Consider the following 22,376-nt stretch of genomic DNA (forward strand, 5'->3'; position numbering starts at 1 on the left):
AATATAATTTCTACGTGTGTCTAGGACACGACTGAACTCGCTATATGTAAGACTATATTATAATATGTAACAATAATACCCAGAAGCTGAAAGAGTATCTATACGTATGAACCAATGGGCAATGGGTATGAGACAACCTATAAAAATGTACTCAGAACAATATTTAGTTTATATATCAACTATTAAGAATATTTTTTTAAAACCTTAATTTTAATTATCTACATTAACTACTTGCATTTTCTTTAATAAATAATAGATCAGATTTTGAATAAACAAGTGTTATTGGTAATTGTACATTAATAACTTACTATATTATAAATGCATTCAATTACATACTATTGAACAATATTGTTTCATAGTTTGTATTATACATTTTTTTCTTTTTTTTAGAAAACGATGGAAGATATTGTCTTACTGAGAAATTCATTTACGATGAGATTGCATACATTACATGCCTAAAATCTGCCAAAGAATTATACGGAGAGCCTTTGCGTAGAATGGACATTTTGTCTATCGAAGAATATGATTTAATATTTGAAAAATTGTTAAAAATAGCTGAAAAATGTAGTGAAATCGTCAAAGAAGTAAGTCAATTTCTTTATAGGCTATAGTATTAAATAATCATTGTTATCAGAAACTAAATCAAAATAATATATCTCTCAAGTCTCAGCCTTTGAAATTAATATATTGTATTCATATTTGATATTTTTCTAAATAGTTTATAATATTTATTTTAATATATTTCTTTAATGTATACTACCTACTACCTATCTTCATTTTAATTTAAGTGAGATTGCTTTTCAAACATTATGAATAATGATTTATCATTTATTTTTCATTAATTATGATAAATCATTATAAAATTGTATCATGTCCATTTTATGTTTAGAGATAAATGAAGTATGACTAACGCCAGACACACAACGTCTGCAGTATCTGTGTGACTGTGTCTCATAAAAATAATTTTTAAATATTACTAGCAATTAATTTTTTCTCTTTTAAGCTTGTTAGAATTCGTTTTAAATAATTGATACATATACATATAACAACCTACACTTATTCGCTATTGTAGTATGATTATGTTTACTGCATACCTACATTAATTTAATATTTCATTTAAAACTTCAATGAATTAAGGTTCATTATAAAATATTGGATTCCATAGTGGATACTCGGGATATTTTTTTTATGATCTTATTCATTCATTAATAAGCACAAAAATACGAGTATAAAAGAAATTAATTCTTCAAAAGAATCAGATAAAAATAGTTCTATACAATAATAATTACTTTAAGTTGTTTTTATCACATCACAATATAAAATATTGTAACACAAATTAATAAATATAATTATATATACACATTATTCAATAGATTATATTTTAGTTTTATTTCGTTCAAAATCATATATTTTTTAAATTTATATGTATATACGAGTATTATATAATATGATTTGTATCTATCCAACAAAACTATGTAAACGACTCAAAATAAATAAAATTTTAATTTAATTTTAATAAAGTTTTAATTTTAACATGTATATTTAGTAGTCTATACAATGCCCCTAATACTGGATATCTCGCAAACATTGTTAATAGATTTATTTTAATTGGTACTGTTGAAAAGGCAAAAAAATGAACTGGTTTATTAATTTATTTTTATTTTTCTCATGCCATATTTCATGTGAATAGTATTTTTATTCAGAAAATTGATAATTTATCGATAATCTGTGTTTATTGTGTTATTGATAAATGTATACTGTGTCTATTTATAAGGTTGGGAGGTTAAGATTTTTGAAAAACGCATTTTTAAGAATTGGTAAAAGTTAAAAAAATAAAATTATTCATCTATAATTTCTTTTCAAAAGTAAAATAGATTGTTGTAGTAATTCAATTTTTAATAGAACAAAAATAAATTCCATAAATTATTCGTATTTTAGTATTTTATTGTTGTTTATAATTGTTTTTAGTTTATTTATACTCTTTATGACTATTAAGAAATTTACGTAAATAGCTTAAAATAGTATAGGCGAGAAACAAAAATAGTAAAAAGTCAAGCACATTTTACGAATTTTCGTTTTATAGTTAATATTTTCGTGAAAGAAAAATATACCTCGTATACCTTTAAGTAATAAGTGAAAGTATGCCGGTGTTGGATCACACACGTATATGTGTGTAATATTATTACAAGTAGTACACCCCCTAGCCGTATACAGCATGATGTGCAGGTTCTATCGTCATCCAAAAATAAAAATATTTATCCTAAGGCGACTTGTGACAGACCAGTTTTTAACCATAAGCATCTAATTCTTGTTTTTTTACATATATATAATGAAATACAATTAATGTGTCCGCTTAACTCTTTTATTTTTTTTAAACTTGAGCTTACGAATATTTTAATAATGAGGGTAAAGATTCATTTTTCATTTTATTGAGAGTTTAAATTGTATTAATTGTAATTTAAGTATTACAATGCATACTAGGTTTATTTGTTATTAATTATTATTATAAATATTTAAATAATTATTAATATTATGGGTTCTAATGGTTATGAATATAATATTAATATGTATATTATATTAGGAAACTAATGTAAATGTTTATTTTTTTATTTTTAGTTACAATCTGATATGAAAAATTGGAATCCAGTATTTGTACAAATAGGTAAGTGTAATTATAAAAGAATTATATTATAATACATTCTTACAATACGGTTTTAAGTTAATTTTATTGATACTCTATTTATGTTTATTTATTTGGGTCTGGAAATAAATATTAGTTGGCTTTTAAGTGAAAAATCAGTCATTTTCATAAACAAACGATAATTTATAAACAGAAAAAAAATGATAATTACTTAAAGATAATAAATGTTAAGTCCTAAAGAAAGTATTTAGTGGCAATTTTATGACCCCTTGTAATGGAAAGTTATATTTTACTGTAGAGAAAAACGAATTTAAATATATATATATATATAACCATCACACATACATTAATTCAAATACTTCATTTAAATATTATAAACTATTAAGTATGAGATGAGTTATTGTTTTTTTTTTTTTTTAGTTTAAAGAAATAAAAATTGAGATGAAAAATAAGTTATAAAGTTAATCGTTGAGCAAAGAAACTTTAAATAGTTATGTGTATGATCAATAATTATGAACAAATAATATAAGTACATATAATAATTATATGAAAAACTTTAAAAACTTGATTATTTTTTACTAATTGAGTTTTTAAAAACCGATTGTACTATTAAATTGTGAAAATCTTTTAGTTACTCTCTGATTAGAAAAACATAAGTGAAAATGCGATAACCATTAAACAATTATTTTACAGTGAAATTCTATCATGTGGATGCATTATAGCAAATTTTATTTTATTCTAAGTTATAGGTTATAACTTATTGTAAATTGATTTGAGTAAAAATAACTGCATATTATGTGTGTTACTTCTTAATTTCTAATGTGGCTACCAATTTTAAAATAATTTTATAAATTCTAACAATTTACACCCTTATAATTATTATTACATCTGTTAAAAATATTATTAAAGCAAAATATATGATTTCTAAAGCCAGCAGATTAATGTTATAATCTTTCAAGACGTGTCAAATCTAACCCGTAATCTCTTATTATAATATAATGGGTGTTCAAATAATCAATGATAAGTATTACTCATACAATTTCAAAGTGATAAGTCATAACATTTAATGTCAAATAACTTTCGCCAATATTCCAATACGGTTAAACGGAACTAAGACTCAACCTTTTTTGAAAGGGACGGGAGTGCGAGTGATTTTATTAACATTTAAGTCATTGCGATGGAATTTTTTCTTCGTACCCGATATGTATATTATTTAATTAATATTAGTCTTGGGATTTGGTGAGTCACTTATATGAAATAGTTCTCTAACCATGTGCCTTCATTGTATATTAGCACAATTGCGTACCAACCTTTGATTATCGATATTTTGTATTTCACACTATAAGCTCTTTATGTCTATACATATAATAACATAATCAGCCGTTTAATAGGCATTTTTGCTAACACATAGTATTAACACAATAATTTATACAAATATATATATATATACAATATATAATAGACAATATAGTTAATTGTTTATCCTTGCATTTTATGATTACGATGACACGGCTAAATGTGTCAACACTCCAGGCACCTACAAGAGTTAAACAATAATAAAATGTAGGTAATAATTATTGTTTCTATCGGATTATCGAAGCGTACTTAAACTTACGGGTCCGAGTGTGTACGAGAATGATTATGCAATTGTTGTGCTTGCAATCCACGCGGCCCTTTAGAAAGGCAAACTATAGCTACAGGCCATTCGCGCACCGAGCCACAAGTTTATTTCCAGTTATTCTACTTCGATATTTTATTGATATTTATTACTTTTTTCCCCGATTTTTATTATTCGTTATCAGTATTTTACGATTTGTATAATAGCATTCATAACCATGCACATATAAACATAATATTATAACTAATATTATTATTATTATTATTACTACTAAGGCTGCAATATAATCGTACGAGTAAAATATATACACATTGTAAACGATAAGAAACTTTCGCTGCCTTCCTCATTACCAGAAACAATGGCTTTCGGGAGCCCCAGGGCTGTGCGGCGGATGGAAAGTGAAATCATCGCGGTTGTGCGAGCGCGGGATTGGGCCAATAAATAATATAATAATATTGTGAATGGTAAAACCGGTTGTGCACTTTGGATATTATGCTTTTTTTATTTTGTATAACGGGATGGAAACATCATCTGCCGTCCAAGTCCGCGTTATTATATTATAATATATTGTGTAGGTAGGTGCATCAGTATAACATTATTATTGTTGCAGCTATAACATAATTGTAAATTGATACGACTTAATGATATGGTGATACGCTATTTCCGAAAAAAAAAATATTCATATCGACTACCGACCATTGTTTATACATGGTCGCGAGTGAAAGCTTTGATACATAAAATATGTATAATATAAAGTATACAGTCATTAGAGGAGGAAGTACTTATTTGAAAATATATTTATTATTATTATTAATATTATATCGCTATTATAATATTGTATCCGATTAACATCGTGTATATGTATCTATTATTTAATTTTCGAATATTTTTTACGTCTTCGAGTTTATTAACGCCATAAACTCGCGGCCGTAGAGCCTCTGCAAAATTACGTATTGCCGTGTATTATATGCGTCAATACGTGTATACAAGCGCCGGTACAGCTGCAGACCCTGAGGACACGAAAACGCGTTTACCTGTAATTTTTTGGAACGCATTCGCTTTCTTTATTTCTTTAAGGTGTCGCCGCTGCCATATAACTCTTTACCTTACGACTTTATACATTTCGACCGCTATATAATAATAATTATTGGCCACCGGCCGCAGCTTCATTATGATTATATTATTATTATATGTCCGTATAGTTATGAGCAGCAGCACCTGTAGTCTGGGCGAACGTACGGAGAAAAGTGCTTTCCAACGAGAGTGTAAAAATTATTATACTATTGCATCTACGTTTTAATGAAATTTCGCATAAGGTACCTATCCATCGGTGCACACGTATAATAATATCATAGAAACAACGTTCGTGACGGGTTCGGATTATTAATGCCCGGACAGTGATATTATAGAATTTTGCACGAATGCTGGACATATAATATATGTAATAGTAATCTCGCGTACATTATTAAAGTTAAACAGTATAAATTTATTCTGTGCGAGAATATATTTATAAAATAATAATATACTACAAAATTATATACTTTATGCTTATACTCGTATACATATATTATGTGTACGATCCTATTATTAGTATGTATTATATCGGACGACTGTTAAAACGCAGTGTTTATTAATAATATAATATTACTAAAATATACAAGTTCCACTGGTCAATCGGTATTGTGGTGTTATAACTATAAAGAATTAGTCGAGATTCATGAGATGAACGCATTCACTTTTACTTCCTATACTCATTCTATATTTTCGCGCAATATTTCAATTTTTCTTAAATTTACGTAAAATCTAAATGAATTGATTACTAATACGAGTTCATTAGTCGAATATCATGTTTAAGTATTGTACATACATTTTAAAACATAACATTATTATTTACTTAATTATTATGTATTCAATGATAATTTACACAAACATTTGATTCTTGATAATTTTATTTCATGTATTTAGAGAGAGTATCATACTTTTTGAATATTTTTTTTTTTTTACCAAACTATGAAAACTTTTAAAAATCGACGAATCTTTATTAAACTTGCATTAATTTTTTTCCTGCGATTGAAACAATCTATTTTAAAAATATAGTACATAGTTAAAGTCCGATGTTATTACAAATTATCTTACAAAATATTGCTTATTAATGGTTGAATTAGCAAATATTATATTTTATAAAAATTACATCATTTTTTTTTTTTTTTTATATTATTTAAAACACGTAAAAATTTTATTTTATATTATTATTACGTTAATTATATATATATATATATATATATATATATTTAAATATATATATATATATATATATATATATATTGTTCGTAAAACCTTTTATTACGTAAATATTTCCAATAAATAGTATGGCAATTGTGCCGAAAGTAATATTTAAAACGCCATATTATTACCGGGAGCTTACGAAAATATTTCCCAAGAAGTATCCACCGTTCGCGTGACGTTGAAATATTCTACATTAATCAAGCGTTAAGTGCAAAGTATAACTAAATATAGTACAAATATTTTGTCAACTTGATCTGCATGTTTCGTAGTAATATTATTATGATAATATGTGAACAAATTTGCTGTTTACACTGTATTATAATACATGATATAATATTGTACTAATAGTGAAATAAAGCGGCTCATTGTATTATTGATTATTTAAATATAAGGGGGTCTCACAAAAATTGCATAAAAATACGTTTTACTAAGTCTTAAAATTTTCATGTTAAGTCTAATGAAATAATTCAATAATATTGTCTTACTGTGATATAAGGAATATTGTCTTAAGTCAGCGTCATGTACTCTTGTACACTTATAAGTGTTATAGGTATACGAATAATATACCTAAGCAGTTATTTATCACATTGAAATTCATTCGAGTATAGGTTTAAGATGTCGTCAAGATCGTTTAAAAAAAAAGTTAGAGTAAGAACCTAAGAAATAACTATCGTTTCTGGAATCAAAACGAAACACAACTTTTGAATATTATCTATATGTAAATCATGAAAAAAAAAGTCACGTCATAATATCTCGTCGTGTGATCTATCGTTTTTCGTGATCCTACAATATATCTACTCGCGTAATCACCCCATAATAATTTATATTGGTACAGTGTAATGGCGTATACAAACGATAAATGCGACAGTGTATAATAATAATAATAATACTGTGTTCAAAATATTGCCGCAAATTAATGGGGTCGGAATATTGTCTCGACATTCTAATAAGTAATATATATTATAATAATATGAAGATTGTTGGTCTTTTGGCTGTTGTCTACCGATACCGCCGCGCCGATGACACACGTTCATACATTATAACTTATAAGTATTATTATTATATACACGCACGACCTATACGCGCGTATCATCACACACATATATACACATATATTGCGTCTTTCACTTTTCTCTCGTGTCTAGTCATGCGTGTCGGCTATGAGTCTGAATGTGTGTGATCGGAAACCTCCACTGTCGCTACGTAAATCGTCGTCTAGCAAACATTTTTATAATATCATATGTGTAATATTTAAAATTATGTATGGGTATGGTTAAAAATTTACGATTTCTTCTAATGCGTTGGCGGTCCGCACCCGTTCGACTACCTACTTGATGTATTATATTACATATCTACTCCAAACATTATTTCAGCCCATATAGCACCCAGTGCAGCGTGATAGAAGTTGGCAGCGTGTTATAGTTATTAAATACATTACTCAAGAATATGTATAGTTTGATTTGATAAATTCAAGCGTTATATAGTGGGCTTGACGTCTAAGGGTTTGAACTGAATGAGGAGTCATATTTTTAATTTTTGATGTAGCTCAACAATCGCGGTGCATGTACATTTATAAATCTTATCAATCTTAGCAGAGTTTAATAAATAATTGTTTTAAATTAAGTGACGTTGACGCGCCACTTACAAATTTCAAATTTACCACCCGAAAATCGGGTATCATACACCATAAGCATATCAAATAATCGCGGTGCGCAAAAAGATTTAACTTGATTCAAAGAACATTCTTTATTTGGTTTACTTACCGCGTTAAATGCATTTATCAACTTGCCAAAATTCGAAAATAATATTTAACTAACATGTCAAGTAGAATTTCCGGTCTGCAGATTGTACTATGTTAACTTAATACAATTATACGCACAGCCACGACTGTAATTAGGAATTGTTCACTAAATATATATTATGAGTTATGTACATTTATTATATACATATTTTTCAAGCTATTAATATAAATTACATTACCAATTGGCGAACCTATGCAGACTCTTATCATAATGTCATATTATACGCACATCCCCTCTGCGGACTCTGCGCAAGGTTAATGTCGCCGTCATATAATAATATTATAATATATATATAAATGAATGGCTTTCACTGGGTGCGGTCGTTCAACTCAACATATTAATTTTTTATCTTTCAAACGCGCATTACAGTATTATAGCCTATGCAGACCGTATATGTAAACGCGGGTCACATTAATTACACAAACCGTATGCTGTAGTTCTAAGCCAGTGTGTAATATTGTGTCAACGATTTGTCGTTTCGTAACACATGTAGTAGCCACCTCGCGCGCCGGCCGAAGTTTGATCGCGCATCATAAACATATTATCGCATATTAAATTAACGTAATATATTGTGTAGCTGCAGCGTGAGTGTGTAAGTCACGAAGGCTACGCGCGTCGGTTTCATATTTTTCGCCGTATTTCGATCGCCAGTCGCCAACCAAAACACACTCGCGTTTTTTTTTATAACGCGTGAGATGTCTCAGTAGTCAATCATCATTTCATTGCACATATCTCATTCATCATCAATTTAACAGTATTTCGTATAGTGGATAGGAAGTGCATGCACTAAGGGGTAATAATGAACTTGAACAATTAACGAAATTACATGCATTCGTTTTTATTATTTTACGAGTTGAGCACATAATCTGAAATAATGAGTCTTATAAAAGTATTAACTATAGCAGTTATCGCGTGTGGGAAATGTGCAATATAAGAAAATCATAATATATTAAAATCACGTCGTAGCTATTGAACGTGAATACTTAATGAATATTATATGGGGTTCTTTTGTAATAATAATTAACATTGTATACGATAAAAAAAAAAAGGTAAATATCATTGAATTACCGAGACGGCCCACACACCATGTAGTGTGAATATTGTTTTTATTATAATTTTTAATTATTATGAAAAGATAAAAATATAATGAGAAATATTCGTAAATACAATAATGAACACCGATTAATTTTACACCATGTCTGCTATTGTTCAATGTTTAGTTACGTATTTTGATATCAGTTATAATATGATTATATAATATTACAATCATGAGAAATAAATTGTGTATAATATTCATTTTAAATAATGAATTAATAGACAATAGTATTTGAAAATATTTTAAGTAAATATGCTTTGAATCGAATGTTAAAATAAACCTTGTTTAGTTGTTTATAAAACATCGTTTAAATGGTAAATGCTCATATTAAATGGCTAAGCCGATTTTCAATGTAATTTTTTATAATTCATAACTTGGTAAAAAACTATAGGTACATTACAAAATTATTAAAACCTAAAAAACAAAATGTGTTTTTTTTTGCTTGTACTTGATTAATTATAACTGAGAAACAATAATTTAGCGATGGAAAATTTAATTACCCATCACAGTCCTATTGAATAAAAACCATGTAATATAAACAATATTTTTTGTGTTATAACTTAAAAATCACATATACCTACTGATAAAAATATTTTATGAACAAATGTTTGAATATTGTATGAACAGTACACAGAAAAAACAGTTTTATCCCTTTGATCACGCACGATGAACTTTATTTCCGTTGCAATTGATTTACAGATTCAGGTGGTCACTTTCCACCCACCGTTATACCTATACGATTTATTATTATTTTTTGAGTACATGACAAATATTTTATTACTATTATCATAATATTATTGTTCACAACAATAAAATATAGTACTTTCACTCAATAGGAGACACTTAAAAAAAGGGTAGGTATATAATATAATTCAATCATCGATCATTATCGAGCTATTTGTGTGACTATATCTATGTGTGTATTGATTGCACTGACTTCCCCTCCACGCTATCATCGAGTGAGAGAGGGATGTATGTATATATGTAATGTATTTGTGTTGGTGTCTCTCTTTCTCCACAAGCCACATAAAAAGTTGTTATAGGGCGGCTCGCGACCTCAAGGTAGCCACCGTGGTTCATGCTTTATTTATGATTAGAAATCACTCTTTATCGTGTAATACGGGATGCCAATCTCCGTGCGTATCTCTATATGTGTATATATGTGATTATGCGTACATGTATATTTATATATATTTGTATGTGTGGCAGGCCGCCCTAAACATGTTACGAAATACACTTGATAGATCGGTTCATTGATATTCGTTATCGGCCCCTAATAGTGTTTATGTAAGAAAATCAAGTATGTATTGCTTTCTCGTTATATCAATCCATTACGGTAATGTACGATTTTTTTTTTTTTTTACTGTAAAATTGTTTATTGTCCTGCATTTTGTGTTGGCGTCTTCCAACAAATCGTCAGGAAATGATAATTATTTTTTTTTACAATTTATTTAATAATAAAAAAAAAACCCCAATAGGTATAATTTATTAAATTATGTTAATGTAAATAGATTATAGAATTATACAGTTAATTACAAATTCGATCGAACAACTATCAAAAAGTGTGTAAACATATGTTAAACTGTTTTAAGTTCATTATAAAAATGTTACTATTGCAGTATTGTTAAATGTTCCAAAAGACTTTAAATCACACTTATTTTTTTTTGCGTTCTGTAATAGTTATAAAAAATTGAAACTATAAGACATTATAAAACTATTGATGTATAGTTATAGTTATAGTTTTATTTTCATTAATAATACTACGATGCATACAATTGTGTGGGAAACTTTAAATTGCAACCATGGGGTATAATTGTTTAGTAGATACTGCAGAACTATAGCTACGCTCTTGCATAAAACAAATTGCACCAAGCAAAAAGTATTATTTTGACACCAAATTCATAAAAAAATTTCCAACACAATTAAAAACATTATACGTCTATTTAATTTTATATAATAAGTTATAACAATTAAAAAATAAAATGTTAAACAAATATTAAATAATAAACATTTTAGAACATAATATAACAATGGTAGTTGTAATATGAGGAACATAGACACTCAGAGGCTTATAATAAGTTATGTCAAATATTATATAGTTTACTTAAATTTCTGTAAGATGCCATCTATTTTTATCTACGTATATGTATTTATAAGGGGCGGCAGTAAGCACAATAGGAGGATCACAAAACAGGAAAAATTGAATCGCCAAAAACACTTGACTTAAATGTTCAGTTCATAAACAGATATATTTTTTATTTTTTTCTGTTTTTGGAAAAAAAACTGATATTTAATTTATTTTTAAGATGCATAAAATAATTTTTTACCCAGATTTTTATCTTTTTTAAATTAATTAGACCCTTTCAGAAACTTATTGTCGACCTCGACTCTACATGATAGATATTATTTTTTTTATTCTTAATAGTAAATACTATTATGAACACAGTTGGATTTTAATTATAAAGTATTCAAATAGTAGGTATAAGTAAGTACCTATCATTTTAAGAATATCTTTATGTGCCTAATAAAACGAATGCTAAACAATAGCTATGAAATGAAGTAGTTTTTTTCTTGTTACTTCTAACCGTTCATAAATAAAACTAATAAAATCCAATGCAATAATATTAATAATAATAACAATAGGCAATTATGTGATAATCATGTCGTGCGTTTCATTATCATTAAAATGATAGGTAACTACCTACGCCTTATTCGAATAAAATTGTCATACAAAAAAAAAAAATCCTCATATTATGCATAAACGAACATTATAAGACTATATATCTAGTTGATATCACGATAAAATTATACTACAAGCATTCACACACACACATTATATACACACGTGTAGTTAGTAGTAGGGTTGCAGTATTGCCAGTATTGGGTGGAGGATAATTTAGAAGAAAAAAGTCTGCTGAGGTAAAATTATAATAATCCTGTATGCAATTATAGTTATACGAATATATGAACATGATCTATGACCGAACTCAGCCATCTCCCAGACATCCAGAAAGAGGGGTTCATCTTAAACATTTTTTTCATATTAATAAAATTTAGTTTAATAAAAAAATTATATAAGTATATATTGAATAGTATGATAATTAAAAAATTAAATTATTAAATTCTCAATTTTAAAACGCTAATAATCTGCTTTAAAATTAAAGTAATAAAAAAAAAAAAATGTATTCTAGATAATATTTTGAATCTTAAATTTGATAATAATATACTCTATTACTAAAAAAATAACAGAATAAATGGATCGTACTAAACATAAAATTTACTATGTTATGCGTTATGTAAGAGGAAGACAATACAAACACGTATAGTACCTATGTAAAATACGTCTTAAACTAGTATAATATTATCAACATTGTAATACTTTTCTAAATCCCTTAACAAATATCGTCAGCCATCGGTGTGGAAATATAAATGTTTAATAGTTATTGTTTGAATAAGTATAATAAACACTTAACAAGTAATTTAACAAAACATTATTTTAAATATCTTACATGTAGGTACCGCATAAATTATAATTTATTACAAACATGTTTGTTAACCTCTCGCCTACATAAAACATAATGTTTGTAAGTAATGACTAATCCGTTAGTGATAAAATGTGTAATGTCCGTGTTTGTCGTGTCTGGGTGGAGAGTGGAGACTAAATTAAAAAAAAAAGTAATTATCGAGTATCGGACCCTCCCCCTTAAAAAATTCACGGGTAAGCCACTGACGTAATCCTTTTTTGGGTCGGTCTGATAATCACAGATAAATCCTGGGCGATGTCGTTATATTACGGTTATGTTATGTTACACAGTCGGGGGAAGTCGTGTGTACACAATTATATCCGTACGATATGTCTGTGAGGTCTACGACACCGGCGGCAATAACAATAATAATAAAAAATAACAACAAACAACAACAATAACAATAATAATAATTATAATAATAACAACAACAACAAACATAAGTAATAACTACGAAGATAATAGCATATTATCGTGTCATTGCACTAGCCGATATCATGTATAGTAGGTATATATTCGTACAATAATGTGTAACAAGCGCGCGTGTGAGAATCGACCGAGTTGGGGACCTATCCCAACCGGTGGCACTCGTCGCTGAGAGTGAGAGCAAGAATCGCGCCGTTGAGGCTATTTCGACGCAGGATAGGAACGGACGGACGGACCGCCGGACAGGCGCACGCGAGCTACGCGGCGACCGCACATTTCGAATTTTTTTTTTTTAGACACGTTTCGTTCGCCGGCGCACGTGGTCGTGTGTCCGTTAATATTGTGTGTACACGAGACGCCGCTTCAATACCACCGCGGTCACTCGCGTTTTGTTGTGTCAAGTTCGAAACGCCGTCGTAGATAATATAAAACATTGTAGAAACGTGTGTTCTGCGCGTACCGACGTTGTTGCCACCGGGCGCAGACCACCGTACACTATATGCCTACCTACCGTATATTATTATTATATTCGTAACAATTATAATAAAAATATTTTACGGTAAAATTATAGCTGATATAGGTATAGTCGGATTTTTTTTTTTTTGTGAACATAAACTATATGTCTGTTGTGTACTATGGTAGTGTATTGTGCGTCTCCGCGTCTTATACCGTTGAACATGTCTTGTGATTGATTTAAAGTTAAAATTTCAGTGTATGTGTGTATATTGTGTGTGGGTGTGTGTGTTTTTCTTATTTTTTATCTCATAAACGTTCCGAGTGACCAATAATTACTACCGTCGGCACTGTATTAACGGATTATGGATTGCATGCCGTTGGGATTAAAACAGAGATCGTTTCTGAAATGTTAGTATACGATTATCACTTGGTCGCATGATATTTTACCATTTTATTATTTTATTCATATTACTGGAATAATACTAACCTAACTATGATATAATACCGCTACAACTTTAAGTGTATATTGTGAACTACTATACTAACTATATACTAACTTAGTGTATATAAATACACACGTATATGTATATTGTTTCGTAACAACGAACGTAAGCAGTGAGATTAACCGTATTCAGTGGGCCCATTTTCAAGATTCGACACTTCTCTGAGCGTTTTTCTTGTTATCGATAGATATATCTATTAGTTGACCATAATAAAACATTACCTTTTTATTATCCCATTAATTCGCTCCTAGAATTATGCTGATTACAAAACCATTACAACGGATACATAGATAGAAGGGAATCAAAAACGTCATGCTATAGATTTATTTTCTAATTTAATCGAATTTTTGTAGTTTTTTTTTTATAAATTAAATCGTATTAATATATTATAACAAATAATAGAATATACAAACTTGTTAAGTATTTTTTGATACTTTCAATTAAGTGTTGATACTGTGTGCAACGAACTACATTTTTTATTTTTTTTATTAAATTCCTATATTTATTATATTACTTTAATGAAAATTTTCTTTTTGTTAATTATTTCATTTTAGTAAATACTATAATATTGAAATAGTTCTTTTTGTCTAAAATATATATTTAACATAAAAATAAGTTATTTACATTATTTTATTTCAAAAATAAATATAATACATAATATATTAAAATAACTTATAAAGATTTTATACTTGCATCGTATATAAAGATACTTTAGATAAACAGTAAATATTAGTTAAAACAACTACACAAAAAGTGAAATTTTGTTATTTGCTTAGATATTTTTTTGTATATTATATAAATTACTTCTTACTACTTAATCATAATTGATTCCCTGCAGTGGATAATGTACTCGCTTCAAATCGTATTTACATTTTACAACATAACAATATTAAATAATTTACATAACCAATTAAAAATAATTATTTTAGTACTGAGAAATTATAATGACATATTATAGGATTTGAATTATGGTTTAAATTCATACAAGTATTTTGTGGTTAAAGTTTTCAGTTAATTAATGCAGTGTATATTATTTAAAATAGAAAGCTTTCATAAACAATCAAATATGATTTACCGCTATTTTAATGTATCGATATTGGCAAATTTCTATTAAATATTGTATTATACGTGGAAAGTCAATTTTGTCTCGTCAGAGTTCAAATCGTGTCAGCTGGAAAGGTAACAGGACCGCCATCGAACCGAATATGCCCAGTGAACAGTAGAATAAGGATAATATTACCGATATAGTAGAAAGCGTATGGACGGTGTATTATAAAATAAAATGAAGTGAATAGGATGCATGTGAATCATGTGATATGCGAAATTATTTTACGCTCTTCCATAATTTTTGATAGCATTATTAATACATATTTATGCATATAATATATGAGTATTAGGTATGTGAAGTAGGTATAATTTTGTAAATAAAGCTTATATTGTCCTAGACAATACATACGAATTGTCCTTGACCTTATACTGGAACCTTCCTTATTGAAGTAATTTAGTAATTGATGTACATACGAGTAGAATCTAAACTATATTTAATTTCATGGAATAACATCCGTTATGTTTTGTCGAAGTACAATAACCGATACAGATGAGTCACGTATCATAATTTCCAACACGATTAATGTAACCTACCTACACGACTACTCCTACTAGTGAGATTTACAATACTATACGATCATTTGCGTGTAATCGGAATCAAAAACACTATAACGTGCGCCGCGCCCGCGTGTATAATCATCAGCCAACTGAAAAATTTCAATACTCGATGCCCAAAGGTTCATTAGTCTCTCTCCGTGTCCTAGTTGAGAACATAAAATGACCGAATTAGACTTACAAGGGTTATCGAATGTTATCCCTACATCGTCTCGTGACTCGTATTCCGTGTACAGGTTTCAATGCGTCTCGCTCTTAACTTTGATGTTTATTTCTTGACTACTTATTGTTTTTAGGTTTAGTTCGTTAACGAATTTCACAAAGATGTTTGTTCCATGTTGTAATATTTAAACCTGTATATTATTTAATATCATAATATATCTTAGTTATAATATGAATTATGACATATTATTATATACGAATATACGATACTGCAGCAAAAATTTACAAAAACATAATACTTACATAAATAATCGAGAAAAATGTATTAATAAATTATAATATTTTCTTAATACTCACGTAATGCGTTGTAGGTAATATTATCCTAGTAGTTCTATTGTTTAAATAGAAACACGAGTTAAAAGTTGAATATAATACATATTATTACTGCTTGCTTGCGTTAAAACATTTTTATTAGGGTTACAATGAAACAGATATCTTCTTTGAGAACATTAATCATACAAATAAGTAGCGTTTATATGTTGTTATGTTATTAAGATCGTATAATTTAGAATTATTCATCAGAAAACAGAAATGCGCTTGATTTTGTTTGTATATTATTTTTACAAACAACATAAGATCTATCATAAACGAATTATTTATTTACTTAAATTTGACAAATAAATTACGCGATAATATAAAATCTTTAATAACAATGATTTAAATCCTTATAATTATAGCTATATATGTTCTAACTTTATAACTTTATTTGTTCTTGTTTTATATTATTGACAATTAACTTCATATAAAACAACACCCAAAAACCATTAAACAAAATAATAAGCAAATTTATAAAAATATAATAGTATACTTAATGAAGTAAAAACTTTAAGAAAATATAGAACGTTAAAGTTGTAAAAACACAAAATTTCTGAAAATTAGTGATAAATATAATTAATATAAATATATAATATTATAACTTATTTACGTATGTTAATATCACGTATTGATAGCTAGCAGTGGACACATCACACTTCATAATCAAATCATGCTGACTTTTAAAATGTATATTTTTAAAAAATTTTCAAGAAAATTATCAAAAACAAAAAAAAATATATTTGTCGAACCATTTGGTTCGTTGAATTTTAAACTTCAGTAAGTTTACATATGTAAATACATAAATGATGTAAAAGACACTTTCCAAATGTCCTACTATGTCATGTGAGAATGTATCCGTCAATGGTTATATATTGCCAGGCTAACAATAACTCATATATATATATATATTACAAATAGTATACAGCTAGTATACTATTTAAGGGTATACTGTATACCCTTAAATATTTTTACTTATAGGTTCTTTTTTATGATTAGGTTATCATCGTAAGTCGTTATTATGACGCGGTAATGGGATTGTATGGGAGCACCATAGACGTATTTATTTTTCGGGTCTCGCGCAAGAAAGAGAAAGTGCAAACCGCCACCGCCGGTGAACGAGAAATAATATTTATTATTACAACGCAAATACACGTTTCATCGTGGTAGGGGTGATGTACAGTATGATAATAATAACAATAAAATGTATAACATGATATCACGATGGATGGAAATTCGTGGGTCTGCGGGCAACAACAGTACTGTAAAATCGCGATAGCGGGACGTCTTTTAGTTGGAACCGCCAACGCGCGCGTGTGCAGTAGACGAATAGGCGTTACAGCGACTGCGCTCGATCACACGAAATACGTCTTTATTATTATCTCCTTGACAACCACCACCGAATAGTAGCAAATCGTCTGTGATTATGAGGATAGCATATTATTATATTACGCATATTAACACCAATCGGAATGTGCAGATGGACGGTTGCAAAAAGCTCGTCAAAGCTTTAAACGCGTATTGATAGCTTATTAAATTAATGATAATTGGTTCAATACTCGATATTTTTATGAAAAAAATTTAAAAAGTTAAAAAAAAAACCAAAATGTATTATTCAAATGTAACATAATCATACAATAATAGTGTAACTAAAATACTTAAGTATGTATTTTTAACATAGTTATCTACACGGATAACTATGGTTTTTAATAAATTATTGTATTTAGTACGTATAAAATATATAAGGCAGAAATTACATTGGTGTCATTAACATGAGTTTAATTGCAAGCAATTTAATAAATAATTTTACTAAGTTTTTAAAAAGTTAAAAATTGAAAACCTTAAAAAATAAAACAATAAATATTATATATTAAAAATATCATTTTATTTTGACTGGAAATTTTATTATGTAAAATAAATATTTTTAAAAACGTTAATAGATTTCGAAATAATGAGTATTCGATAAAATAATCACCTTATTCATGATATGACAAACTCGACGATTACATTTTTTAATAATTTTTAATAATTATTACTAATTATTTTATCAATGAATTACAAAAACTTAAATTCATTACATTTGTTAACACTTCTAATATTTATTAGTAGTAAATTAGTATAGAATTATTATTAATGAATTAAAATATATTTCAGACATTTATAATATTGAAATTAATAAACGTAAAGCTGAACACTTTTTTTGTTTTATTATCACTGTATTGAATGCGTACTAGATATATTATAATACATAGAATATCTGGAAAACCAAAACTTTTTTAATGATTTTTAATAATATAAATTTTTTTGTGATTTATTACTAAGATTAAATATTGACTGTTTTGATTTTAGGTAGCTTATTTAATACCAATTTTTGGGATCATTACAATGATTATCAAGACACGCATCGACACGCTAAAGAGTAAGTACATACAAACTATCACTTTCATTCATTTTCAATAATTTTTGATTTACCTATTCCTAATGTCATGGTTTTCAACTGTTTAGCTTGAAGACACAACTAAGTAACTTAAGTATAGGTACACTCGGATAAAAATTTGTATAAATTTTGATATTCTAGAATTTAGAGTTACATGTACTGTCTACGTGAAACCAACTAATTATATTTTATAAGTTTATATTTATTTATTAATACCTATGTATTTATGCATGTAGTAGCCAATAATAAACATAAATATAAGTTTATGATATAATTTCAATTATTCAATATTATTAATTTAATTGCAGATTGCTTCGCGAGAAGTCTGTGTTGGATGAAGATTTTGTAGCGTTTTGCGTACAAAGGAAAGGAGCGGCCAAAAATTCTTTGCAACACATAATTGATTTTCCGGTAAGTGCTTTTTTATAAAAAAAATTAAGTTAACTTTTATTTTAACTATGTAGATATAGATTATTTTGAAATCAATTGAAAAAAAGTAAAGTTAATTTAACAGCTAATTAAAATTGTTAAGTTGTATTGATTTAAGTTTACAGTCTTGCATCTGTACTGTAAATAATGTATTTTCAAGTGCATCTTATCTTTGACTTGTTAAATTTAAATTTAATGATAAATCGTTGTAAACGAAATATGATTCTGAGCGATACTCAATGGAGACAAATTGATCAACATCCAGGATCATCTTGTATTTTATTTATATTATATATAGTGTTTTTTTCATTGGGCAGTTTGAATTATTGAACTTTTATAATATATAGATAATCAGTAGAAAAATGTATGTTTGGTGACTAAAATATTGTTCCTATAGGCTGCCAAAAGATGGCGTTATATTAATAAATGTTTTGAGCGCATCTAATTGCGATAGATTATTATTTGTTTTTCGGTACTATCGTACCGGTTTGTTAAGCGTGTAATATATCTGTCTGGTGTCTATTATACTGAATTACTACTGATATTGTACATAATATTAAATAATATCTTTAAAACACCATATCGGTTGCATGATTTCATTTTCCCAAAAACAAAATTTATGTTTTTCAAACAAGCATCTAAAGGGTATTTTATTTTATTTGTTTACGTTACATGCTAAAAAGAAAAAAATAATGTTATCATTTACTATATTTTTATGTTTAGTTATAAAACACAAAAAAATAATAGAAATAACAAAAATAAAATAAATTATAAGAAAGATAAACAAAACATAAATAGTATTGAGTGCTTATTAAAGAAATCATTTAAAGGCGACCAGATTTAACACCTATTTATTTTTTATTTGGTGACAGGTCAGTTACGTTGTTTTTTTGTTATTTATTTTATAACAAGTATAAATAAGTAGGTATTTTGACTTTTTATTTTTGTTTTCACTAAGTAGAAATTAACAGATGACGTAAACAAATAAGTAAATTATTTTTTCAAGACATTTTTTTATTATTATTTTCTTGAATACAATATTTAATATTCTAATACTTCCTAAAATACATTATTCCGATATACATATGTCATATATACTTATATTTATTATTATAAAACGTATATTTCTCTAATTCTAAAAAATATATGAAAAATTAAAATAATTATTATAACATCATCATTTACTGATTGTATACTCATTTTCTTAATTAGTAATCAAATAAATTCAACAAATGATTTGATTAAAATAATTAACTGAAAATTAATATGTCATAAATAACAAAAATATAAATAATAACTAATAATAATTGGTTTAATGATTAGCACTTTTTTATTTAACTATTGAGTATAGACAAATAGGTAGCATACATCAGTGTAATTTAAAAATTAAGTGAAATTTAGATTAAATGAGATAAATTTAGCAAATTTAGAATTACAAGTTTCATCCAACAAAATTATACATTTTATACATAAAAATTAAACAATCAATAAAAATATACAAAATTTAATTCACACTTTTCATGAACTTCTCAATACAATCTATACATTTAATACAAATAATAATTTATAACATATGTGAACCTCAACAATCAGCATGCTTATGCTTCTCAACATAAAAGAATCTGTCAAAGAAGAGCATACGATAACTTTCTGACTATTATTAATATTTTATTAGTATTTATAATCAATGATATTATAAACAAACTGTAATTTTTCGTTGCAAAACTCGTATAATATAAAATTTAAATAAGCGCACTATGTGATGTTATGTTAATCCATATATCAGGCTAATAACCATTGTCCTTGAAACCAAAATGTATAATATAAAAATAATCATTAGTTTCATTAAAACTGATCCAAAATAATAAACTCAAATACCTAATTATTAAAATTGTTATAGATATTTATATACATATCCCAGAAATCACTATATTCATTCTCAAATGATTCGCTTTCTTCATCGGAAACGGTAATCCAATTAGAATTAGCAGAGATTTCTGCAGATTCTTTAGTCGTAGATCCAGCTACAGTTGTTGATTGAGGCACGTCTGTAATACTAGTGGTAGTCATAGAATGAATTAAGATGTCTGCAGATTCTGTAGTCACAGATCCAAATAAAGTTGTTGATTGAGGCATGTCTGTAATGCTAGTGATAGCCGTAGAATCTGTAGAGCTTTCTTCGGATTCTGTACTCGAAAATCCAAGTACAGTTGTTAATTTAGGCACGTCTGTAATGCTAGTGGTAGTCATAGAATGAGTTGAGATATCTGCAGATTCTGTAGTCACAGATCCAAATAATGTTGATTGAGGAACATCTGTAATACTAGTGGTAGTCATAGAATCTGTAGAGCTTTCTGCAGATTTTGTAGTCGTAGATCCAGCTACAGTTGTTGATTGAGGCACGTCTGTAATGCTAGCGGTAGTCATAGAATGAGTTGAGATATCTGCAAATTCTGTACTCGAAGATCCAAATAAAGTTGTTGATTGAGGCATGTTTGTAATGCTAGTGGTAGTAATAGAATGAGTTGAGATGTCTACAGATTCTGTAGCCGTAGATCCAGCCACAGTTGTTGATTGAGGCACGTCTGTAATGCTAGTGGTAGTCATAGAATCTGTAGAGCTTTCTTCAGATTCTGTACTCGAAGATTCAAATAAAGTTATTGATTGAGACACGTCTGTAATGCTAGTGGTAGTCATAGAATGAGTTGAGATGTCCGCAGATTCTGTTGAAGATATAGGTATAGTGGTTTCTAGATGCGTACAATTGCAGTGACCAAAGTATTTAGTGAATAAATAATATATAAAATTAGTAGCTGCATATATTGGTAAAACTTTTTTTAAAGTTACATTTGTAACGTTTGGGATTACCTTCGATAGTTTTTCAAACTTTTGTTTACCATCTCTAAAATGATCTATATAATATGCTGATGGCGTGGTTTTTGGTTCTTCAATAGTCACTGAC

General features: G+C 27.6%; 1 protein-coding gene across 2 annotated transcripts in view; it reads left to right on the forward strand.

Moving 5' to 3' along the window:
* Positions 1-22,376, forward strand: part of LOC112601592 (rho GTPase-activating protein 20-like) — a 213,472-nt gene that overhangs the window by 51,133 nt on the left and 139,963 nt on the right. The window contains exons 3-6 of one of the 2 annotated variants that reach the window (XM_025349299.1): positions 391-584; positions 2,617-2,662; positions 18,898-18,967; positions 19,294-19,396. In XM_025349299.1, coding sequence (XP_025205084.1) covers positions 391-584; positions 2,617-2,662; positions 18,898-18,967; positions 19,294-19,396 — 413 coding nt within the window. Of the gene's footprint in view, positions 1-390; positions 585-2,616; positions 2,663-14,143; positions 14,258-18,897; positions 18,968-19,293; positions 19,397-22,376 lie in introns of those variants that run through there. The other variant, XM_025349313.1, reaches the window with a different exon arrangement.

Source organism: Melanaphis sacchari, unplaced genomic scaffold, assembly GCF_002803265.2.
Source record: "Melanaphis sacchari strain LSU unplaced genomic scaffold, SCAv2.0 Contig0_pilon_pilon, whole genome shotgun sequence".
Lineage (NCBI taxonomy): Eukaryota > Metazoa > Arthropoda > Insecta > Hemiptera > Aphididae > Melanaphis > Melanaphis sacchari.